This window comes from Crotalus tigris, unplaced genomic scaffold (assembly GCF_016545835.1).
Source record: "Crotalus tigris isolate CLP2741 ecotype Arizona unplaced genomic scaffold, ASM1654583v1 scf7180000024302.2721777, whole genome shotgun sequence".
Classification (NCBI taxonomy): Eukaryota; Metazoa; Chordata; class Lepidosauria; order Squamata; family Viperidae; genus Crotalus; species Crotalus tigris.
Window position 1 is genome coordinate 716257 of NW_024100474.1, and position 25503 is coordinate 741759.

The following is a 25503-nucleotide window of genomic DNA, read 5'->3' on the forward strand; positions in this document are numbered from 1 at the left end:
AACTCGGGAGGCTTCCAGAAAGAGACTGGGCGCTCTGAATATTACAAGAGAGAATATCTCCAGATGCCTAATATTACGAGAGAGAATATTCCTAGGTGCCTGATATTATAATAGAGAACATTTCTAGGTGCCTAATATTAGAGACTATTTCTAGGTGCCTTGTTACAGAAAATATTGCTAGGTGCCCAATATTATAATATAAAATATTTCTAGGTGCCTAATATTACAATAGAGAATATTTCTAGGTGCCTAATAATAGAAAATATTTTTAGGTGCCTAATATGAGAACATTTCTAGGTGCCTAATATTACAATAGAGAACATTTCTAGGTGCCTATTATAATAGAGAACATTTCTAGGTGCCTAATATTATAGAGAATATTTCTAGGTGCCTAATAATATTATAGAGAACATTTCTAGGTGCCTAATAATATTATAGAGAATATTTCTAGGTGCCTAATATAATAGAAAATATTTTTAGGTGCCAAATATTAGAGAGAACATTCCTAGGTGCCTTATAGTAGAAAATATTTCTAGGTGCCTAATATTAGAGAGAACATTTTTATGTGTCTAATATTATAAAAGAAAATATTTCTAGGTGTTTAATGTTACAATAGAGAACATTTCTAGGTGCCTAATATTAGAGAATATTTCTAGGTGCCTTATAATAGAAAATATTTCTAGGTGTCTTAATATTAGTAGGGAATATTTTTAGGTGCCAAATATTAGAACATTTCTAGGTGCCTAATATTACAATACAGAACATTTCCAGGTGCCTGATATTAGAGAGAACATTTCTAGGTGCCTAATATTACAATAGAGAACATTTCTAGGTGCCTAATATTATAAAAGAAAATATTTCTAGGTGTCTAATGTTACAATAGAGAATATTTCTAGGTGCCTAATATTACAACAGAGAACATTTCTAGGTGCCTAATATTAGAGAATATTTCTAAGTGACCTTATTATAAAAAAAATTTCTAGGTGCCTAATATGAGAGAATATTTCTAGATGCCTAATATTATAAGAGAATATTTCTAGATGCCTAATATTATAAAAGAAAATATTTCTAGGTGTCTAATATTACAATAGAGAACATTTCTAGGTGCTTATTATAATAGAGAACATTTCTAGGTGCCTAATATTATAAAAACATTTATAGCTAAGGTTAAAATGCACGGTTTGTTTGCTTGCAGACGTTTCTTCCAGATACTGATGAAGTTCCTCAGCTGGGTAATGGGACGTCTGCAAGAAAACAACCAGCTCAGACAGCACCAAGGACTTCAAAGCTTATAAGCTACTGTTAGGGCCATTTTGCCTAGAACTCTCAAATTAATAACAGAATAATAGAACTGGAAGGGACCCTTGGAGGTCATAAGATGACAACCTTTATTGTCATTTTTTTTTTACTGTGGGCACACTGGCACTCATTAAAAATGAAATTCTGTTTGAGGGCAAGCAAGAATTTCATTTTAATTTACTAGTTTTTTTTTTAAAAGGTCTAAATGAGAATCCAGCTTGTGAACTAAAGAATTCATGCTAAACCAGCTCTGTTTCTTTAATCCTCAAATAACTCTGTGAAAGATTGTTTGCAAACACCTGTTTATGGGAGAGTAGCTCAGATGTTAGTAGATCTTTCTGCCTCCTTGCTATTAATATATGATACTTCTGTGAGGAGAGCAATGCTAATAGTTTATCCTAGAGAAGTCATTGTATATGGTTATTAAGAATTCTGGGAGTTGAAGTCCATGAGTCATAAAAGAGTTAAGGTTGCCTACTCCTGAACTAAATTATTAATGTATCTTAAATAGAAAACTATATTTAGGTAGATTCTTACTCCACTGGCTTAATGGCATATACAGTGATATAAAATCAAGGTGGATTTGATTTAAATCAAGATTTAAATCATTTAAATCTTGATTTATATCCCTAGTAAAATGGCTTGACTTAAATCAACTCGATTTAAATCATAATTTTTAAAAAGCAACTGTCATCTCTGTCCCTCAGCAGCAGCTCCTCTGACCCACTGACAGTCCCATTCACTTTAATGGGACGGCTGGTGATGCGACAGTGACACAACAAGGTGAGAGACGTGGTGGGCATCAGGTGAGTGGATGCCTACTAACAGGTGCTGCCATGAGGAATCTGAAATGACAGGTGCTCTTTCTTGGTAGTTAGAATCTTTAATATTATTATTTGTAAACAAAATGAACGTTCCCTATTTAGAATAATATGCTGTCAGGTTAGTAAAACAGCGATATCAGAACCGATTTTAGGTTAATAGGTTAATCGCACATAGTTGGAGAACTACTCAAATTCTTTTATTTAATTAAAACACTTAGAACCTGGTACAGATGCATTTCTCTTCAAACAATCACACAGTTTGTAGTGTACATAGATTTGCAAAACAATGGGATAAAGGAATATTCCTGAACTTTGCTTCATGATTTATTTCACGGTCACTGTGAAATGGTGTGAATGCATCAATGCAGTGCATGTTATCTCAGTGTGCAGAGCTTGGATTCACTGAATGAGTTTGCCAAAAATGTAAATATTGCAGAATGCACAGCCTCCTGCTACATAACTAAGCTCCATTTCATGCTGAATAAACTAAATCAGGGGTAGGCAACCTTGGCTCTTTTATGACTCATGGACTTCAACTCCCAGAATTCTGGGAGTTGAAGTCCATGAGTCATAAAAGAGTTAAGGTTGCCTACTCCTGAACTAAATTATTAATGTATCTTAAATAGAAGACTATATTTAGGTAGATTCTTACTCCAAAAGCATTTTATTAAAATGAATTTGATAATAAAAAAAATCCAATTTAAATAACTGATTTAAATAAAAATGGATTTTTTTGATTTTTTTTTAAAATCATCAATTATCATCCACCCTGTCTAAAACGTTGACCCTCTCTTCTTTATAAGTATTTATGGTCCTCATTCAGTGTTATTCACTGACTCTGCAATCTAGACCAAGTTAGTTGGGCTTTGTGATTAGTTTGCAATTAATCAAAAGTCTGCATGACTGAGCAGAGGTTTGAACCTCGACCTCTAATCCTTGCAGTGGCCTCGTGAGCCTGTTTGACTTGGGACTTACGAGATTTGGGAAAGTGACACATTATTTCCTCGTACAGGGAGAGGGTAGACACACTTTGGCACTCTTCTCTGTAAAAAGGACCAAACTTTGCTTGAGTTAGGGACCTGGAAATTTTGTGTCAGAAGTAAGAGCAATTACTATAGAGGTACTATTTAAATATACTGTAGTTTGAATTAAAGGCCTGATACTTTGCAATAAAAATCCAAGGGGTAGCAGAAGATGAAGTTTAACCGGTCACATTAGTAAGAAGGTGTTACAATTTCTGTGATCTCCGAGATAGATCTATATTAGTTCAGTATTTTTCTCATAAAAAAGCATCTTATGTCTGTCTTGAACACAACAAAACCTATTTTGGATACATACAAAATTGGGATTAGAAAGTTTTTTTTTTTAAAAAAAAATAGCTACATCAAATAAGAGGTTTAATGTAAGAAATGCGTATGCTGTGCTGTTTGATATTGTATAATTAAAAAAAAAACACTACTTCCATTGCTGGTGGTTTTCAAGAAAGGATTGGACAATCATTTGTCCAAGATGGAATAAGGACTCCTGCCTTGGGCAGGGGATTGAACTAGATGACCTCCAAGGTCCCTTCCAGCCCTATGATTCTACTTTAATTAGAAGGGGGGGAATCATGAATGGATTTCAGTATTTTGTATACGACTCTTCAGTTGATGGGGGCAGGGCTTTTCAACCAGTGGTACAGGTACCACCTGTGGTACATTGGCCCCTGGCAGGAGGTACGCAACCATCCTAGAAAAGTGGTAGCAGGGGAGGGGAATGAGCTGAACCGGTGGCAGCACCGCACAAGCCTGAGCGAGAGACGGCTGGAGCTGCAGGGCTGTCAGGGCTCAGCGGAAGCCCCAGGATCAGCGCTTCTTTGGGGCTGTTGGCTCAGCGGAAGCACCAGGATCAGCGCCAGGCTCCAGCTGGAGCCCGGCACTGATCCTGGTGCTTCTGTTGAGCCCTGCAAAAGCACCAATCAGCTGGAAAGCAGCACTGATCCTGGCACTTCTGCTGAGTCCAGAAGATGCGCCAATCGGCTGGAATGTTGCAGCATCTCCAGGGTCTTGTGATTTACATGCAGATGCTTGGCAACCGATTCATATTTATGATGGTCACAGTGTCCCAGGGTCATGTGAAGTGACCAAAACCAGCTGCAACCACCCAGCAGACGGGGGGAATAAAAACCAAACACCCCCCCCCCCTCATCCCAACCCCTCTGCCAATCCCCAACAGAAACCTCACAACAAGCTGGCAGGAATAGCCAACACTCCAGAAGACAGGCTTCAGATACAGAAGGATCTGGACAGACTTGAACACTGGGCACTAACTAACAAAATGAAATTCAATGGTGAAAAAAGCAAGGTTCTACATTTAGGCAAGAAAAACCAAATGCACAAGTACAGCATAGGTGGCACCATGCTCAATAGTAGTAACTGTGAGAGGGACCTCGGAGTCCTAGTAGACAATCACTTAAATATGAGCCAGCAGTGTGCTGCAGCTGCCAAAAAGGCCAACACAGTGCTAGGCTGCATTAACAGAGGGATAGAATCAAGATCACGTGAAGTATTAATACCACTCTTCAATGCCTTGGTAAGGCCACACTTGGAATACTGCATCCAGTTTTGGTCACCACGATGTAAAAAAGATGTTGAGACTCTAGAAAGAGTACAGAGAAGAGCAACAAAGATGATTAGGGGACTGGAGGCTAAAACATATAAGGAACGGTTGCTAGAATTGGGTATGTCTAGTTTAACGAAGAGAAGGACAAGGGGGGACATGATAGCAGTATTCCAATATCTCAGGGGCTGCCATAAAGAAGAGGGAATTAAGCTATTTTCCAAAGCACCTGAAGGCAGGACAAGAAGCAACGGGTGGAAACTAATCAAGGAGAGAAGCAACCTAGAACTAAGGAGAAACTTCCTGACAGTGAGAACAATTAATCAGTGGAACAGCTTGCCTCCAGAAGCAGTAAATGCTCCAACACTGGAAGTTTTTAAGAAGAGACTGGACAGCCATTTGTCCGAAATGGTGTAGGGTTTCCTGCCCGAGCAGGGGGTTGGACTAGATGACCTCCAAGGTCCCTTCCAACTTTACTACTACTACTATTATTATTATTATTATTAACAATGAAAACCTCGGACAGGAAGAAGAGCGCCATTGGGCTGGCAAGCAGGTGTCTTGCTCGTCTGTGGCTTGGGGGGGCACTTTTTTGAGTGCCATTGTAACTTCGAACAGTCACTAAGCGAACCGTTGTAAGTCGAGGACTACCTGTACTTTATCACTTTTTTCTTTTGGGGGTGGGTCATCAAGTTTTTGACCCCTTGCTAGGCGATTGGTGGCACTCGCATATTGCCATATCCTAAAAGTGGTAGAGTGGGTGAAAAGGTTGAAAAGCCCTGGATGGGGGTAAGCAACAGTATAGTACAGGGGTAGGCAACTTTGGCTCTTTTATTTATTTATTTATTTATTTATTTATTTATTTATGTGACTTATATACCGCTTTAAGTGCAAGCACTCTCTAAGCGGTGTACACCAGTAAGCAACGTATATATATATATTTACATTGCCCCCAACAATCTGGGTCCTCATTTTACCTACCTTGGAAGGATGGAAGGCTGAGTCAACCTTGAGCCGGTGAGATTTGAACCGCTGACCTGCTGAACACAGTCAGCTAAAGTGGCCTGCAGTACTTGCACTCTAACTGCTGCGCCACCTCGGCTTTATAAGTATTTGTGGACTTCAACTCCCAGAATTCCTGAGCCCTGGGCTGTGGAGGTTACCGTTATTTTTCCATGTATAAGACGCAGCTGCTTTTTGAAGAAGGTGCAGGAAAAAATAGCGTCTTATACACGGAAAAATACGGTAATAGGAAAAATAAGGGAGGGAAAAAGGAAAGAGAAAAGTGTAGAGAAGAAAGGAAAAAGGAAGAAAAGGTGTTGACTTTCAGCTCCCTTTGGTGCAGCAGTATAAGAAGTAACATCAAACCTCAACTTTTCACTTTTATCTAGTGGTATAAACTACTCATTTCTATAACAACAGATCTAATCAGTAAAACCCAAAAGCCAAGTTTCATTTTTTCCCGCCTCAAACACAAAGTCCAGAAGCGGTTTCCAAGCAGAAACAAAAGTACTTTTTTTTTCTTTTATCAAAGCAATCAATTTAGATACCTGCTACCTCCATCAAGTTCTGCAGCCACTTGTCCATTGTGGGCATCAAAGCGTCCTTCCATTTTTGTGCATAACAGTCATCTTGCTGCCGACAACGTATATAACATCAAAGTGCCAATTTTTCCCCCCCAAGTCTCTCTCCATTAAACCCAGAAGAAAAGTTTCTGCTTTTATCTTTGTATTCACTTTGAGAATTTTCTTTATTAGAATACAAATCTTACCCCAATATTTCTTTGCTTTATCGCATGTCCACCATAAATGATAAAAAGTCCCTTGTTCACATTTGCATTTCCAGCATTCAATTGAAATACCTTTATGCATTCTTGATAACTTACCTGGTGTTAAATACCAGTGATACATCATCTTATAATTTTTTTCTTTTAAGTTGTAACTTAGTGTACATTTTAAACATTTCGTCCACATATTCTCCCGTTGTTCAAGTTTTGCATTATATCCAAAGTTCCTTGCCCACTGAATCGTGCAATGCTTTACATATTCACTTTCCAAATTCAAATCCAGTAAGGTTTTATAGACCTTAGCCATGATATCTTCATTGCTACCATACAGTAGGATTTCCAATTCATTTTTAAAAGAGTCAAATCCATAACTATAATGGTTATGTGAAAATAATACGGCAGACTTAAAAAAAAATTCCAATTCTGGAAGAGTGCAACAGTTTCCTTGCTGAAAGGCCTTTTCTGTTTAACGTAGGCATGTATTTCTTCCACTGTCAGCTCCAGTGAATTTTACTTCCTTTTTTCTCACCACTGAGATGAAACAGGCTTTTGTGCCTAGGGAAATTGATGTCAATTAGCATTGGTTCCATAGTGTACGTGTGCGGAATGGAAAGGGCAGGGTAGGACTCCCAGTATGGTATTATTTCCAGAATAAATTGGAAGACATTCTTGCTGAAAGTTCCTCTTATTCCTTCCGTGTGTGTGTGTGTGTGTGTGTGTTAGAAAATAGAAATTAGCACTTTAGTGACTCATCCCAAGGAAGATTCTATGGTCTAGTTCAAAATCTTTATATCCGCTAGCAGTTCTGCTGAAAATCCTCCATAGACGTAAATTTGTATTGCTTGAAATTGTGGAATGTCTTAGTAAAATCCAATCCCTCTTGGGAGAAGAGTCAATTTTAGGGCAAGGCCTTTGCAGTTTAGCAGACGTGTCAAACACAAGGCCCGGGGGCCGGATGCGGCCCGCAAAGTGGTTTCATGTGGCCCACGAAGCTATCCTGGAAACTGTGAGGGAATGGCCCCCGCTGCCTTGGCCCTGGCCCAGGCCATATCCGGAGGAAGAAGAAAGAATCTGCTTTTGAGCTGTGTTTGGGAATCTGTTGTTGAATGTCTAGAGCAGGGGTTGTCCAACCTTGACAACTTTTAAGACCTGTGGACTTCAACCTAGAGAAGCCACAAGAAGCGATCCTATAGTGCAGGGGTGTCAAACTCAATTTCACTGAAGGCCGCATCAGCATTGCGGTTGCCCTGGGGGGGTGGTGATGGTGTGTGGCCGGAGTGGGTGCAGCCTACTGGGTGGGTGTGGATGGAGTGGGTGTGGCCTACCGGGTGGGCATAGCCCGTTCTACATCATTCGCCTCAAGGGTGCCTATGGGGGCCTGGGCAGGAGTGGGACAGATCTGAGGGTCTCTGGCAGAAGGGGGTGGGACCGGGGCAAGTGCCAAGGCAGGGTCCGCCGGGGCAAGTGCCAAGATGGCCACCACAAAATTGTACATTGGCTCCCGGCCGGCCTGGGCCAGGGCCAAGGCAGCGGGGGCCATTCCCTCACAGTTTCCAGGATAGCTTCGTGGGCCACATGAAACCACTTTGCGGGCCGCATTCGGCCCCCGGGCCTTGTGTTTGACACGTCTGCTAAACTGCAAAGGCCTTGCCCTAAAATTGACTCTTCTCCCAAGAGGGATTGGATTTTACTAAGACATTCCTTGGCCCCCCTGATTGATAACCATTCATTCATTCATTCATTCATTCATTCATTTTGTTTGTATTTCTACCAAGTGACTGGTTTCTCAGGCGGCAGCCTGAAACCATTTCATACGAAAGAAAGACCAAATTGGAGGTATCTTGCATATAAAGCTACTGCCCCTTGATTATCAGGCGGCGGGGGCCACCTAGAAACCAGGTGACTCTGAGTTCTAGTCCTGCTTTAAGCTCAAAGTCAGTTGAGTGATCGTGACTTGAGTCAGCCAGTAACTCACTCTCAGCTCTAGGGAAAAAGACAGCGGCAAACCACTTCGGAAATCCTACCGAGACAACTTCAGGGGCTTGTCCAGTCAGTCGCCAGGGGTCAACCCTGACTTTTGGGCACCTCCCTCCAATTGTGAACGGGTGTAAACCTGCCTTTGTGCCTGACAGGTTGAGCCTGTGCAAAGAAAGTTAAACCCCGTGCGTGTTATTTACGTAGTGGTGAAAAAGGGAGCGTTCTGCTGCACTGGGCTCTTACGAAGCGTAGGGTTTAACTGCAGCTATGTGTAGCCGTGAAGGAGAAACGTAGAGAGTTAGCATGTTAGCAACGCAGGCGTTTTAGTGACAAATCCTTAACGTAGGTTGGGGAAATGGCTCGCTTCTGCCTCAGAAATTTATATCCGACGTGGAGAAGCGGAGCTGTATTTTGTGATTGCAAGAGCGTCTGGTTGATGTCATGACTTTGTTCTGTTGCAAATAGCAACGTTTCATCTTTTCGCACTTGACTTAACAACGAAGTGCCACACTCGTTATGTCCACCTCGGTTCAACAGGATTATAGGGAGGCCTCGGGGTGGGAAGAAGGCAGCTTTATAATGAGACGTAGGGCATAGGCAGCTTTAGAGAGAGCTGGTTTGATTTCATTTTGCCTTTTTTTTTTGGGGCAGCATAAAAATGCAGGACTGAGCAATGCGTTTGCCTTTTTTTTAAATAAATGTTTTATTAAGTTTTATAAGGGTGGGGAAAGGGTAAGGTCGGTATGGGTATTGGATAGGGTTGGGGAATGGAATTGGGATAGGGATAAATACAATAGTGGGGTTACCCACAACAGAAATTCAGTGCTTTAGCAAGCAAGACTATTGCCCGGGTACAAATATTAAATAATAGTAGTTAATATAATACTAAACAGTTACAATAACTGATAAATAACAGCAATCATAAAAGTAAAGCTTAATCCAGTGTTTCCCAAACTTGACAATTTTAAGGCATGTGGACTTCAACTCCCAGAATTCCACAGCCAGCGTTGCTGGCTGTGGAATTCTGGGAGTTGAAGTCCTCATGCCTTAAAATTGTCAAGTTTGGGAAACACTGGCTTAATCAATGAATATCATTCAACCTGTTAAATTTCACCATCCTTTCTCATTCTATCGTGTTGCTAACCATTGATAAAACATTTTCCCAAGTTTTGAAATAAACTGAATCTTCTTTCTCTTTAACCTCAAGTTAAATCTATCCATTTCTGCACATTCTAAGATTTCGGTGATTATAATCTGGTCAGATGGTAAGTTTTCATTTTTCCCACATTGGGCAAATATTGTTCTCGCGCCTGTCAATAGGTGTAATATTAAATATTCATTCTCTTCTCCATAATTAACGTCCTAATATTCCCGCGTTTGCCTTTTGACAGGTTTCATCTCTCGTTAAAATGTCGAACGGTTATGAAGACCACATGGCGGACGACTGCCGGGACGACATCGGGAGGACAAATTTAATCGTTAACTACCTTCCTCAGAACATGACCCAGGATGAGTTGCGGAGCCTGTTTAGCAGCATAGGGGAGGTGGAGTCCGCCAAGCTTATTCGCGACAAAGTGGCAGGTAAAATATTCCTCTTGGAATAAAAACTAGGACCACAGCTGAGCCCAAGCGTTTTGTGGCGAAGCGAGACAGTTGTTAAGCGAATTCTGCCCTATTTTACGACCTTTCTTGACGTGGTTAAGTGAATCACTGCAGTGGTTGAGTTAGTAAGAGGGCAGGACAAGCAGCAGCAGATGGAAACTGACCAAAGAGAGAAGCAACCTGAAATTAAGGAGAAACTTCCTGACAGTGAGGACAATTAATCGGTGGAACAGCTTGCCACCAGACGTTGTGGGCGTCCCATCTCTGGAGATTTTTAAGAAGAGACTGGACAATCCCCTGTCTAAGATGGTCTAGGTCACAGGTCGGCAACCTGCGGCTCCGGAGCCGCATGCGGCTCTTTGAGCCTTCCCCTGTGGCTCCCAGCCTGCCTTTGCAGAGAGAGACAGAGACAGGCAATTGCACTTCCCTGCTTCTCTCTCTATCTCTCTCTCTGTGTCTGGGTGTGTGTGTCTGTGTGTGTATGTGCAAAAGAGAGTGCACTCACAGTGTTCTCCGAGGAGCTGAAAAGCTTACTGGGTGGAGCTCCTTCCTTTGCTGCGTCTCTGCAGGAAGCAGGAAGGGCAGGAGAGAGCTAGCTAGCCCAGCTAGGCTGACTCAGGAATTCTGGGAGTTGAAGTCCATGAGTCATAAAAGAGACGAGGTTGCCTGCCCCTGAGCTTGTTGGACAACAGGTTGAAGCTTGCCAGGTGAGCAGCAGATAGGAGGGGGGGAGAAAGAGAGGGAGAGAAATAGAGAGAGAGAGGGAGAGAGAGGGGGGGGGAAGAGGAGTGGCAGACCAAGGGCAGATAGAGAGGGAGGGAGAGAGACAGAGAGAAAGAGAGAGACCCTTTTGACATCTAAAATGAAGATAACACTGCATATATCCTTTTTTTACCTTTGTGTGTATGTAATTTTATTCTCTTAAAGCATTCTCCTGGTGATCATTGTTTTAATAGTATGGATATTCCCAAGAGTCATATTTTTACTTTTATTTTTAATGTCATATTTTTACTTTTATTTTTAATATACACACATACATACATAACATACACACACACACAAACACACACACACCTATAATAAAGGTAAAAAAGGATATATGCAGTGTTATCTTCCATTTTAGATATCAAAAGGGTTTTGCGGCTCCCGGTGTTTTGTTTTTGGTGGGAAACGGGTTCAAGTGGCTCTTTGAGTGTTTTGGGTTGCCTACCCCTGGTCTAGGTTCTCCTGCTTGAGCAGGAGGTTGGACTAGAAGACCTCCAAGGTCCTTTTCAGATTTTATTCTGTTATATATTCTATTCTGTTCTATTCTATTCCATTCCATCCATTCCATTCCATTCCACATATTCTATTCTATTCTATTCTATTCTATTCTATTCTATTCTATTCTATTCTATTCTATTCTATTCTATTCTATTCCATTCCATTCCATTCCATTCCATTCCATTCCATTCCATTCCATTCCATTCCATTCCATATTTTCTACTCTGCTCTGCTCTATATTCTATTCTATTCTATCCATTCCATTCTATTCCATTCCATATTTTCTACTCTGCTCTGCTCTGCTCTATATTCTATTCTATTCTATTCTATTCTATTCTATTCTATTCTATTCTATTCTATTCTATTCTATTCTATTCTATTCTATTCTATTCTATTATTATTCTATTATTATTCTATTCTATTATTATTCTATTATTCTATTCTATTCAACATGGTTAAATGAATCTGGATTCCCGTTGACTTTGTTTATCAGATGGCAAAAGGGGAGTTACATGACCCCGGAACACTGCAACCATCATTAATATGAGTCAATTGCCAAGCATCTGAATTTTGGTCATAGGACTATGGGCATAGTTGTAACTGTGAAAAATGGTCCTAAGCCACTTTTTTTCAGTGCCGTTGTAACTTCGAACGGTCACTAAATAAACTTGTGAATCAAGGACTGTCTCTGCAGTGATATACTGAACTCTTGCTTATCAATGAGACAGGAGAACAAACTTTTTTTGGGGGGGGGCTAAGGAAAAAACAGAGTTTTGTTCCTCTTGATTAAAACTCACGTTTCAGCAGTTAACGATGTGTCTGTCTTACCCATCAATTGGGGTTAGCTTTGAGATGTCTGTGGCTAAAAGTTAATGCGTTCGGTGTGCCATATCACACCTCCTGATTTCTGACACAGTTATGAAGAGTGGATCTGACCAGAGGTTTTTTTTTAAAGATCCAGAAACAGTGGTGCCAGTCCCTTGTATCTTAAGTCACAGCGACTGCTACTGAGTGGCAGCCCACTGTTAGTAACTTTCAAGAAACAAAGGTTGGAAACTGATCAAGGAGAGAAGCAACCTGGAATTAAGGAGAAACTTCCTGACAGTGAGGACAATTCACCAGTGGAACTGTTGTGGAAAAAACCACGATACTTACATCAGAAGACAAGACCACGAAGGGTTGGAGAAAAGAGGCTTTATTTGTGCACAATGGTTCAGAGCATTCACATGACAGATTCTGAACCCCGAGTTACTCCCAGGGTGTCATTTTTATACAGCTTGCCGCCCACGCTTAACCTAATAGATGACTTCTTATCTACCTTTAACACACTAAAAGAGAGAAGTTCCTATCTTGAGACAACACACATAGGAAAAAGGGAAGTTTATCCAATGTGCGGAAAACCACACTCCCCTACACGTGTAATATCTTACACCATTTGTGACTTTTGGTTGGCACTTCTTGTAAAAATGTTTCTTCATAGAATCGCACACAGGCCATCACACTCAGCCAGTTGATAGTATTAGTTCATGCTTTCAAAACATCACCTCTGTTAATTAAAATATAATTCAAAAGTACTTTATCATTTCTATTAATGGCAATTTTCCATCTACCTCAGAACGGCTTGCCACCAGAAATCGCGGGTGCTCCGTCACTGGAGGTTTTTAAGAAGAGACTGGATAGCCACGTGTCTGAGATGGTCTAGGCCAGGGGTAGGCAACCCAAAACACTTAAAGAGCCACTTGGACCCTTTTCCCACCAAAAACAAAACACTGGGAGCCGCAAAACCCTTTTGATATCTAAAATGAAGATAACATTGCATATATCCTTTTTTACCTTTATTATAGGTGTGTGTGTTTGTGTGTGTGGGGGTATTTGTGTGTGTGTGTGTATGTATGTATGTGTGTGTGTATATATATATATATATATACACATATACATATACACACACATACACATACACACAAAGGTTAAAAAAAGGATATATGCAGTGTTATCTTCATTTTAGATGACAAAAGGGTCTCTCTCTGTCTCTCCCTCCCTCTCTATCTGCACTTGGTCTACCACTCCTCTTCCCCCACTCTCTTTCTTTCTCTCTCTCCTCTCTCTCTCTCTCCCTCCCTCTCTTTCTCTCTCTCTCTTTCTCCCCCCCCTCCTAACTGCTGCTCACCTGGCAAGCTTCAAGCTGTTGTCCAACAAGCTCAGGGGTAGGCAACCTCGTCTCTTTTATGACTCATGGACTTCAACTCCCAGAATTCCTGAGTCAGCCTAGCTGGGCTAGCTAGCTCTCTCCTGCCCTTCCTGCTTCCTGCAGAGACACAGCAAAGGGAGGAGCTCCGCCCAGTAAGCTTTTCAGCTCCTCGGAGAACACTGTGAGTGCACTCTCTTTTACACATACACATACACACACACACACACACACACAAAACACAAACACACACACACACACACAGAGATTGAAGCAGGGAAGTGCAATTGCCTGTCTCTGTCTCTCTCTGCAAAGGCAGAGGAGGCTGGGAGCCACAGGGGAAGGCTCAAAGAGCCGCATGCGGCTCCGGAGCCGCAGGTTGCCGACCTGTGGTCTAGGCCAGTGATGGCGAACCTTTTAGAGACCGAGTACCCAAAAACTGGCCCCGCTCCCGCTCTGCCCTTCCATCCCCTATCCCGCCTGCCCACCTCGTCCCCCGATCTGCCTGCCTGCAGAGCCACTCACTGCCTCCAGGGCCCACTGCAAATCACCTAGGCAGCCCAGCAGCACTATGGCGGCCACACTCTCTGCCCGCGCCCTGCAGCATCAACTGCATGATGGGGTGTGAGGGCAGAGTCTTGTCTACACTGCCTGGCTGCCATGTCCTTGGCTGCGCTGCTCCGTGTGGGCCACGCTTGGGGGGGGGCGACTCTCCTCCAGGGGGGCTGCTAGTGAAGGGGGGAGTCGTGGGAGGAGGCGAGGTTGGGGCAACGGCACGTGTGCCCACAGAGAGGGCTCCGAGCGCCGCTTCTGGCACGCGTGCCATAGGTTCGCCACCACTGGTATAGGCTCTCCTGCTTGAGCACGGGGCTGGATTAGAACGGGGGTCCCCAACACCCCGGGCTGTGGACCGGTACCGGTCTGCACAAACAAGTGAAGCCCCATCTGTGGGATGCAGGCAGCACGTGAACCACGGCCCCTCTGTTCCACGGGAAAACCTCTCTCCATAGGACCGGTCCTTGATGCCCAAAAGCAGTGGTTCTCCACCTGTGGGTCGGGACCCCATTTGGGGTCGAACGACCATTTCACGGGGGTCGCCAAACAACGTAGTCCGCCATTTCCCCCCCCCCCCTTTTCCTTAGCTGTGCTACTCCCTTTTATTCTATTGGCTTTGGAAAGCCAATAGAAGAGACTCTCTTGAATAGTCTCTTCTTAAAAACTTCCAGTGTTGGAGCATTCACCCGCTTCTGGAGGCAGGTAGTTCCACTGGTTAATCGTTCTCACGGTCAGGAAGTTTCTCCTTAGTTCTAGGTTGCTTCTCTCCTTGGTTAGTTTCCACCCGTTGCTTCTTGTCCTGCCTTCAGACGCTTTGGAGAATAGCTTGACTTTGATGGGCCTCGAAAGAAACTTTTTCCACCTTTGCAATTCCCAGTGCACTCCTGGTGGATTTAGCCTCCTCCCGCCATTATAGAGATCCCTGTGGAAGCAGAAGCTTCTGAAATAATGTTAGATTCGTTAACTGTACAAAGGGTGTGTCCTAATCTTCAGAGTGAAAATGTAGCCCTTTCTTTCTTTTTTTTTGGTGCTCTCTTGGTCAATGTCCGTGGAGATCCTCAGTCCCCCGGCTCCTGGTTATCCAAAAGGTGCAACCTTTTTTTCAGGAGGCAACTGGACGTTCTTGTTTTCCTTTGAAGACATTCTGCTTCTCCTCCCAGAAGCTTCTTCGGCTCTCAAACAGACAAACAAACAAAAAAAACAACGAAGTCCAGCTGCCTCCTGAAAAAGCACGTTTGAGCTTGGCAGTTTTCTTGCAGAAGTTTCATTACCCAAACTAGGTAACATGCTACTAACACTAGCGCTGATGGTGTTCCCTAGTTGGGTCATGAAACGTCTGCAAAAAAAACCAAAAAAACCCCGCCCAGTTCAGAGAGGACCAAGATCCCCACAGTTTTCCTCCATCTCTATCACCAGTCTTTTTCTTCCTCCTCCTCCTCCTCCTCCTCCAATCCCATTCTCTTCTAGCACTGATGATGTTATCTAGTTGGGTCATGAAACGTCTGCAAGGAAACCACCCAGTTCAGAGAGCATTAAGGACCCCACAGTTTTCCTCCTTCTCTATCACCAATCTTCCTCCTCCATGTCCTCCTCCTCCTCCTCCTCCTCCTCCTCCTCCTCCTCCTCCTCCTCCTCCTCCTCCTCCTCCTCCTCCTCTCCACAGACCCTATTCCCTTCTAGCACTGGTGATGTTCCCTAGTTGGGTCATGAAACGTCTGCAAGAAAACAGCCAAGCTCAGAGTGCTCCAGGGACCCCACAGTCGTCATCGTCGTCGTCGTCCTCCTCCTCCTATCCCATTCTAGTACTGATGATGTTATCTAGTTGGGCCATGAAACGTCTGCAAGGAAACCACCCAGCTCAGAGAGCATCAAAGACCCCGCAGTTTTCCTCCTTCTCTATCACCAATCTTCCTCCTCCTCCTCCTCCTCCTCCAATCCCATTCTCTTCTAGCACTGATGATGTTCCCTAGTTGGGTCAGGAAACGTCTGCAAGAAAACAGCCAAGCTTAGAGTGCTCCAGGGACCCCACAGTTTTCCTCCTTGTCTGTCACCAATTTTCCTCCTCCTCCTCCTCCAATCCCATTCTCTTCTAGCCCTGATGATGTTCCCTAGTTGGGTCAGGAAACGTCTGCAAGGGAACCACCCAGCTCAGAGCACCCGGGAGCCCTCATTTCAACCCTGAGCTACCGTTATTTTCCTTCATCGGCAGCCATTTACGCTTCAGATTTGTGCTTCCCTTTTGTTTTGAAATGTGAACTTTTCATATCGGAGAATGATGGAAGAGGTTGGGGGGTTTTTTTTTTGGTTGTTGTTGTTGTTGCCTCTCTGAAAAGAACGAAAGGGACGTTTTTTTTTCCCCCTACAGGACACAGCTTGGGTTACGGTTTTGTGAACTACGTGACCGCAAAAGATGCCGAAAGAGCAATCAACACCCTGAACGGCCTGAGACTTCAGTCCAAAACTATCAAGGTAGAAAAAAAAAAAAAGTCTGTAATGGTGGCTGGAACCGGCTACCTTAACAGGGCTTGTTCCACCTCCCCAGAACTTTCCCTCTGCTTGGCGATTGCGCCCTCCTTCCGCCCGATCCACGGTGGACCCTCTAAGCTCCCCCCGGCCCCTCTGCCCCCCTGCAGACCCATTTCTTTCCCCCTGGAGGTTGCTGGACCTCTCCCCCCCCTCCCTTGGTCCCAAGGCCCAGAGAGCAGCTGGGCAGGATTTGGGGGGGGGGAGGAGGAGGAGGGGGAGCCTCCTCTGTTCATGGGACTTCAGTAGAAAGAAATATATTAAGGCCAGAGTTGCATCCCTCAGGTAAAGGAGGATGGTGATGGTGACGAAGGAGACAACGTTGCTTGTCCTTGCTCTTTAGGGAACTCTGTGCCTGTAAGAAGGAATGTCTCTCCTTAGATGGAAGTTGGGGCCTGCATCAGATTTAAAAAAAATAAATAAATAAAAATGGATTGCAGCCTGACTAGTTAAGACATCTTAGTAATGGGTTTGTCCAGCTTTCCTCAGCTGACACATTTTCAGATGTCTCCCTTCCTTCCTTCCTTCCTTCCTTCCTCCCTCCTTCCCTCCCTCTCTCCCTCCTTCCTTTCTCCCTCCCTTCCTTTCTCTCTCTCTCTCCCTCCCTCCCTCCCTCCTGTATCCATCCATCTTTTTTCCTGTATCGATCCATCCATCCCTCTTCCCCTCCCTCCCCCTGGGCCGCTCGAAAGCGTTCACGGCAAAGGGCAAGGTGTAAAAGTACAAAATACAAAAAAAAAAAAAAACAAAACCCCACCATTTTATCCCTCCGCATAATGCCCAGCCCAGGTTCTCCTCTGTGGGCCGGTGTAAGAGCCGTGGGTCGGGGCTTGACTTGCGGCGCCCGAGGTGAGAACCACTGGAGAACCGGGACGGTCTGAGCGACCCAGCTGCCCTGGCTTTGCCACGGGGATCCTCTGGCTGCCTGCCACACCCCTGTGAATGAGCTCCTTGTCCCCTTCAAAGCTGGCATTCTTCGGCTTTGGGAAGCCCAACTGGGGACTGTAACCCTGGGATGCTTCGTGGGTTGCAGGGTTGTGAGTCAGCTGTCCTTGCAGATGGCTCGTCTTTTGCCTCTCTGCTTAGCGCCGCCTTCCCCGTAGCATCCTGTGAGCTGGAAAAGTTGTGAATTGCTTAGAGGCTGGCATGGTACGTGGTTCCAGCAGGTGCCAGCTTCTTCCCGCGCCCTTGCCAAAGCCATTTTTGGCTCCGCCAGGTAATTGCACGTGAAAGAGAAGCTGCTTTTTCTGCCTTCTGTGTGTTTCACCTGCTAGGTGGGTTTGGCAAAACAATTTTTATTGGCTAAGGCAGTGTTTCCCAAACTTGACAATTTTAAGGCATGTGGACTTCAACTCCCAGAATTCCACAGCCAGCATTGCTGGCTGTGGAATTCTGGGAGTTGAAGTCCACATGCCTTAAAATTGTCAAGTTTGGGAAACACTGTGCCAAGAAAAGGGCAACAGACAGATTTTTTTCACCCCCCCCCCGATAAAAAAATTAGGATTCAAAGCCCTTTGGGAATAGAAGCAAACAAAAGCACAAAACCTCAGCACCATTTTTGGGGTCTCCCTGTGTCGTTCGTTGCAGCTGCTTCGATCATCTATGGCAGGGGTAGGCAACCTTGGCTCTTTTATGACTCGTGGACTCCAACTCCCAGAATTCCTGAGCCAGCCATGCTGAGGGGAAAGGGAGAGGTTTCCAAGTTGAGCCAGGCTGGCTGAGGAATCCTGGGAGTTGAAGTCCACCAGTCATAAAAGAGCCAAGGTTGCCTACCCCTGGTCTATGGATATTCTCAGTCATCCAGGTCTGAGCTTTTCAACCTTTTCACCCATTGTACCACTTTTAGGATATGGCAACATCCGAGTACCACCAGTCGCCTAGCAAGGTGTCAAAAACTTGATGACCCAAAAAAAGGGATAAAGTACAGGTAGTCCTCGACTTACAACAGTTCGCTTAGTGACTGTTGGAAGTTACAATGGGACTGAAAAAAGTGCCCTCCAAGGCACAGCCGAGCAAGATACCTGTCTGCCCATCCGATGGCGTTCTTCCTCCTGTCTGAGGTTTTCATTGTTGTGAGCATTTCTGTTGAGGATTGGCAGCGGGGGTGAGGTGGGGGGTGTTTGGTTTTTATTCCCCCCCCCATCTGCTGGGTGGTTGCAGCAGGTTTTGGTCACTCCGCATGACCCGGGGACACTGTGACTGTCATAAATATGAATCGGTTGCCAAGCCTCTGAATGTAAATCACAAGACCCTAGAGAGGCTGCAACATTCCAGCTGATCGGCGCTTCTTCTGGGCTCAGCAGAAGCCCCAGGATCAGTGCTGCTGTCCAGCTGATTGGTGCTTCTTCTGGGCTCAGCAGAAGCGCCAGGATCAGTGCTGAGCTCCAGCTGATCGGCGCTTCTGGGCTCAGCAGAAGCACCAGGATCAGTGCTGCTTTCCAGCTGATTGGTGCCTCTTCAGGGCTCAGCAGAAGTGCCAGGATTAGCGCCGAGCTCCAGCTGGAGCCTGGCGCTGACTCTGGTGCTTCCGCTGACCCCTGACAGCCCCGAAGAAGCGCCGATCAGCTGGAAAGCGGGACTGATCCTGGCACTTCCGCTGAGCCCTGACAACCCTGCAGCTCCAGCCGTCTCTCGCTCAGGCTTGTGCGATGCTGCCACCGGTTCAGCTCATTCCCCTCCCCCGCTACCCCTTTTCTAGGATGGTCGCGTATCACCTGCCAGGGGCCAATGTACCACAGGTGGTACCCGTACCACTGGTTGAAAAGCCTTGATCCAGGTCACAGCGGCCTGAAAGGTGCCATTTATTTATTTATTTATTTATTTATGAGACTTATATACCGCTTTAAGTGCAAGCACTCTCTAAGCGTTGTACACTAGTAAGCAATGTATATATATATATTTACATTGCCCCCAACAATCTGGGTCCTCCTTTGACCTACCCCGGAAGGATGGAAGGCTGAGTCAACCTTGAGCCGGTGAGATTTGAACCGCTGACCTGCTGAACACAGTCAGCTAAAGTGGCCTGCAGTACTGCACTCTAACTGCTGCGCCACCTCGGCTCTTTTCCAAAAGGGCAACTGGACTGTTTTTTCCCCTTGAGGAGGAAGACGAAGTTTCGCTTCTCATCCAAGAAGCTTCATCAGTTCTGACTGGGTGGTGGCGGTGATGGATGGAAGGAGTTCGTTCTGACATTGGTGAAGAACTGATGAAGCTTCTTGGACGAGAAGCGAAATGTTGTCGGGGGGGGAAAAGCCCCAATCCAGTTGCCCTTTTTGAAAAAGCGCCTTTTGAGACAGCTACGGTGACCGTTTATTGGCCTGAAATAATGATTTGCAGGTGTGACCAGGTACGTTTATTAAATCCCAGCAATTTCTTTAGGTCTTCTAGCTGTGTGGATTCACATGCGTTTTTCCCGCCTTTTTTTTTGGTCAAAAGGTGTCGTATGCTCGCCCAAGCTCCGAGGTGATTAAAGATGCCAACTTATACATAAGTGGGCTGCCACGGACCATGACACAGAAAGATGTGGAAGACATGTTTTCACGGTTTGGACGCATTATCAACTCGCGTGTGCTGGTGGATCAGACTACAGGTGGGTGAGACCGAAGCAGCGCAGTTCCCCCACCCAGTTGGCTGCCTGCTGACCTACCTCAGAAACGGTCCCCAGGATGGTCCTCCAAAGCAGAGTGTCTCTCAACCTTGGGCCCTTTTAAGAGGGGTGGGATGTAGAGGTGAGAGACAGGCAAAGGCCGTGTGCAAAAAACTGCCCCTCCAAAACTTGTATTTCCCTTCTTTATCTCCCCCCTTCACATCACCATGGCGAAAGTGCGGCAGCTCTGTGACCTTGCCAGTCTGATAACAGCTAGCTCGCATCGACAAGATGTTATTGCCATTACTGGAATTTATAAATTACTTATAAATTTTAAAAATAAAATAAAATAAATACTGCTCCCTGTTTCTGGCTTCTGGCTTCTGTATTCCTGAGGATTGGTAAAGGATTTTAGCCAATGAAATGCTATTGCCATGTAGAAACTTTTGCTTCTTGTGATCTCTATATAAACAACAAACTGCTACGTGTGAGTAGCCATTTTTTGCACCCTGCAATGACTGAGCACTGATTACTACAGTGGGCTTCAACTCCCAGAATTTCCTCAGCTAGGGGAATTCAGGGAGTTTGAAAATCACCCTCCTTAAATAGGGGTGGGGGGAGGAGGGAGGGGAGAGTATGGGTAGTATGTTCAATAGTTCAGATTTTGGTGATAGAGGATTGCTCGGGCATTTTCCCGCAGACCGCATCCGATTGAGAAGAAGAGGAGAGGGACAAGTAAGTAGAAAGATGGAGGAGAGAGGGAGGAAAGGAGGAGAGTGAGGAAGAAGAAGGAAGGGGGAAGTGAAGAGATGAGAGGGGGATGCGATCTGGGGGGAAATGGGTGAGCAACGTCGGAATTTGTGTGTTGTATTTTAACTTCTTATGTATCTGAATTTTTTTTCTTATGGTTGTAATGAAAATAAAATAATAAAAATTGGAAAAAAAAATATAAGGCTATATGGCTTAGGGCCAGGCTATTTGCGAGACCGCCTACTACAGTGGTTCTCAACCTTTCTAATGCCGTGACCCCATAATACAGTTCCCCATGTTGTGGTGACCCCCAACCACTTATACATCACCGGGTGCCAGGGGGGTGGCCAAAGAAAAGGGGGAAAAAATGGCAGACAGCCTTGTTTGGCGACTCCCGTGAAATGGTCGTTGGACCCCAAATGGGGTCCCGACCCACAGGTGGAGAACCACTGGCCTACTCCCTCATAGTTCCCTTCGTCCGGTTAGATCCCACAGGCTGGGCCTCCTTCAGGCCCCGTCGGCCAAGCAGTGCCATTTGGCGGGGCCGCGGAGGAGGGCCTTCTCTGTGATGGCGCCCACATTTTGGAACCAACTCCCCCCGGAGATTAGGACCGCTCCCACCCTGTTGGTTTTCCGCAAGCTGCTTAAGACTTGGCTTTTCCGGCAGGCCTGGGGTTTATAAAATCTGACCCCTGGATGAATGTTATTGTACTGTTTGTTTTGTTAATTTATATTGTGTTTTTATTGTTAGCCGCCGGGAGTCCTGCGGGAGTGGGGTGGCTTATAAATTTTAAAAATAAATAATATAATTATAATAAAGTTAGAAGGGATCTTGGAGGTCATCAAGTCCAACCCCCTGCTCAGGCAGGAAAGCCTCTACCGTTTCGGGCAAAGGGCTGTCCAGTCTCCTCTTAAAAGACTCCAGGGTGGGAGCATCCACCGCTTCTGGAGGCAGGTGGTTCCGTTTAATCTTAAGCCTGACCAGCCCAGCAGTGTCGGGCCTTCTACTCTACCGAGCCGGAAGCCACGCTAACTTTGTCCCTGACTTCTGAAGTCCCCGGGTGTCCCCCGTGGCGGGTCTGGATGGCTTCCCACTTCCCTGGTAAAGCACGCAGCAGTGGGTGTTGGTCCAGTCTGGCCCAGGCAGAAGACAGCTGGGCGCCAACGAGAACCGCCCTGATCCTTCATTACCACCATCATCATCATCATCGTTGTTTTTTCTGTCTTTGTCCTGTGACTTGCAGGCTTATCCCGAGGGGTTGCCTTCATCCGGTTTGACAAACGATCCGAAGCGGAGGAAGCGATTTCAAACTTCAACGGCCACAAGCCGCCGGGCTCCTCCGAACCCATCACGGTGAAGTTCGCAGCCAACCCCAACCAGAACAAAAACGTGGCTCTCCTGTCCCAGCTCTACCACTCCCCAGCTAGACGGTTTGGGGGGCCAGTCCATCACCAGGCTCAGAGATTCAGGTAGGTTAGGAAGGACGAAATGAGTCAAGAGGTCTGTAACTGTTCTTCCCTCCCTCCCTCTCTTTCTCTCCGCTTCTTCTGCTTTCTCTCTCTCTTCTCTCTTTTTTTTTTTTCCTTCCGAAAAAGTCATTGCTGTTCATTCTCAAGACACGGCACCGAGTCTTCCAACAGATAGCTCAGTGGAAGGGGAAGAGAAGCAGCCCTGGATCACACTAAATGTTACCCGTTCCACACTATTAAGGCTAACTCCGTGTGAAGAGTTTGCGTTCCGATGACTGGCCTGCAAAAGCCACGTTTTGAGGGAGGGGATGCTGCTGGTTGCCCCCCACCCACGCCCCTCCCCACCCGTCACCCAGCCCCAATCACCCGATGGGTTAGTTTAATTAGCAGGGCGTCCCGTTGTTAATTCCACCGTAGCTCCTCCTAGCCTTGAAGGGGTCGCAATAGCAGTCTTAATGTAAGTGTGTATTTAGTGATTTCTGCTTTTTTACTTTAACCAACTCTTTCCCGATATTTCTTGACAGTTCACGTGGAACCCATCAGCTCGGCCCCAATTGCACCTCCAACTTCTTCCACTAGACTTTTTAAGTGCATTCTGTATAATTTTAGAGAGCCCTCGAAACAGTTTTCTTTCATACTTTAATGGCAGTGGAGTGTTTTTGACCCCCAAATGAATATGTAACCCCTGACCCCCCACAAAAGTATGTCAGTAATCATTGTGAATGTCCATTTCTGTTCTTATTTTTTTTTTCTTTTTATCTTCTGTTCTCTCAAGATTATTTTTTACTCTTCTCACTTTCTCTCTCTCTCTCTTCTCTCTCTCTCTTTCCTAATAGAGTTTCATTTAAATAGAGAATTAAAAGCCCTCCAGATCCTCTTTTCCCTATTAATAAAGATTGAAAATTTGTCTGTCTGATCTGATGCTTCGTAACAGTGTGGTAAAAATACAAGATTTTTTTTTTTAAACTTTCTGGAAAAAAATGGTGACACGTAGTATTCATTGCCCAAAATTGGTTTTTTGAGTTGCCTGAGTCCAGCACTAAAACACCCTCTCTCTTCCCCCAGTCTAAAATAGCCAGAGCAAATACTAAGGGGTTCCTGTTATTGTTTATTTTTATTTTTAAAAATACCCCTTCTTACACTGCTTTTCTGACTAAAAATAATTGCTTCAAGTGGTTTATAGAGCTAGAAAAATACAAATTATAAACTAGTGAAAGCCACGCCAATTAAATTAGACCCAGATGTCATTCACATTAAAGCCCCCAACAAGAGTTTTCACAGCTGTGTTTGACTGACTGTATTTGCAGGGAATAAGATGCAGTGGTTATCTGTGGTCTTAAGAGTCTCAAAGCCAGGATTTGTACGTTTGCCTTTGTGGGCAAGTGTCCAAAGAAGAGCCCCCAAAGGTCTGGGCAACAAACTCTTCTATGTGTGTAAAACTTATCTGTGTGATTTTATTAGAAAATAAAAGAGCGCAATTACTAATGAATAGCACACAGCCCTGGCACTTGAGTCTCCCTCCTGTTCTTCTCCCTCTCTTTGCCATTGTTTGACAAGACACAATAATTGTAATTTAAACCAAGCATGTCATAGAGTTGTTTACAAATTTCCTTCCTTCCTTCCTTCCTTCCTTCCTTCCTTCCTTCCTTCCTTCCTTCCTTCCTTCCTTCCTTCCTTCCTTCCTTCCTTCCTTCCTTCCTCTTTTAAACAAACTTTCGGCTTACAGCCCAGTCTTTCTATTTTCCTCCCTTTTTTTTTTTTTACCCAAGAGTTGCCTAGCTGGCAGAGAAATGTACAGAGGAGGAGAATGTTTTAAAACAGACTGACTTAACCGTCTTTCAAGAGTCATTTCGATCTTAAAAATAGAAATGGAGAGATGTGTAAATCGTATTTGCGTGCCCCTACTGGATAACCAGTCCTTCTGAACTCAGTTCTGAATAAAAAAAATAAAAAATAGGGAATTTGGAAGCATGCATGACAGTTTGTTAAAAGTGTGTATGTTCTCAAATCATTCTTTTTTATAGCTGCAAAACAACAACAATAACCCCCCAAACTTTAAGACCCCCCTCCACCCGCCCAGCATGTAGTTTTGCAGAGATATTTTAAAAATTGCCCTGCAAATGCCAACATTTTTATCCCTAAAATCTCCAGCTTGATAGCAGTTAGAGCAGTGTTTCTCAACCGTAAACCATTTTAAGGCATGTGGACTTCAACTCCCAGAATTCCACAGTCAGCAATGCTGGCTGTGGAATTCTGGGAGTTGAAGTCCACATGCCTTAAAATGGTCACGGTTGAGAAACACTTAGAGCAAGAACACTCACGACATTTAGGATTTTCTTTCCAAATAGAAAGCCAGACGGACATAAAAGTATTAACTGATTGCTCCTACATGCTTCTCGCGTTAATTACAGATCAGTTTGAGAAGCTTTTAATTTACACTTTTCAATCTTCCAAACCACTGCCGCCTTTTGACTGATGAGCTGCTTAAATTTATGTTGCATTCACCCTTTCTTGAGAAGGCTGGACAAAGGGATGATGGTCTTGGCTATCTCCCTCTCATTCATTAGCCAGACCGTGGCTCGCTCTTTCTTGGATAGCACAGGAAGGGATGACCCGTAGTGGCTCAGTCAAGCTCCTATCTGGCGTGCTAGTCTTACTTCTGTTTTTGTCCTTTTTAAAATAACCTTTTAAACAAGATTTCTAGCAGCCTTTCCCCACTCCACTCATGTAGAATCACCCTTCAGCTGGAGACGCTTGGTCTCTTGAGTGATGGTCAGGTGTCCACGCAGATGGGCAGCTAGAAAGTCCAGCCTCAAACACTGAAAGTGGCAAAGGGTTTACAAAGTACAAATAGGAATGGAGAATTCTGCTTCGAGAGAAGTTTGCCTGCTAGGCCGGACTGGGAGGCAAATATAAACTGGTCAGTCAGCAAGCTGAACCAGGATCTTAAATTTCCTCAGAAGAATCTTCCCCAGGACACAAATAGGACCAGCATCTCTCTCTCTCTTTTTTTCCCAGTTAAAAAAATGCAAACCCCAGCAACTTTTTCGTTTGCTAATCCTCAACTGTTGCTTAATGCCGTCAG

The 25503-nt window shown here is 44.7% G+C and overlaps 1 protein-coding gene across 1 annotated transcript in view; it reads left to right on the forward strand.

Moving 5' to 3' along the window:
• ELAVL1 (ELAV like RNA binding protein 1) overlaps positions 1–25503 on the forward strand; it is a 36328-nt gene that overhangs the window by 790 nt on the left and 10035 nt on the right. The window contains exons 2-5 of the mRNA XM_039324473.1: positions 9876–10065; positions 16455–16558; positions 20048–20201; positions 22193–22418. Of these exons, the coding sequence (XP_039180407.1) occupies positions 9894–10065; positions 16455–16558; positions 20048–20201; positions 22193–22418 (656 nt within the window). The 5' untranslated portion in view covers positions 9876–9893. The remainder of the gene's footprint in view (positions 1–9875; positions 10066–16454; positions 16559–20047; positions 20202–22192; positions 22419–25503) is intronic.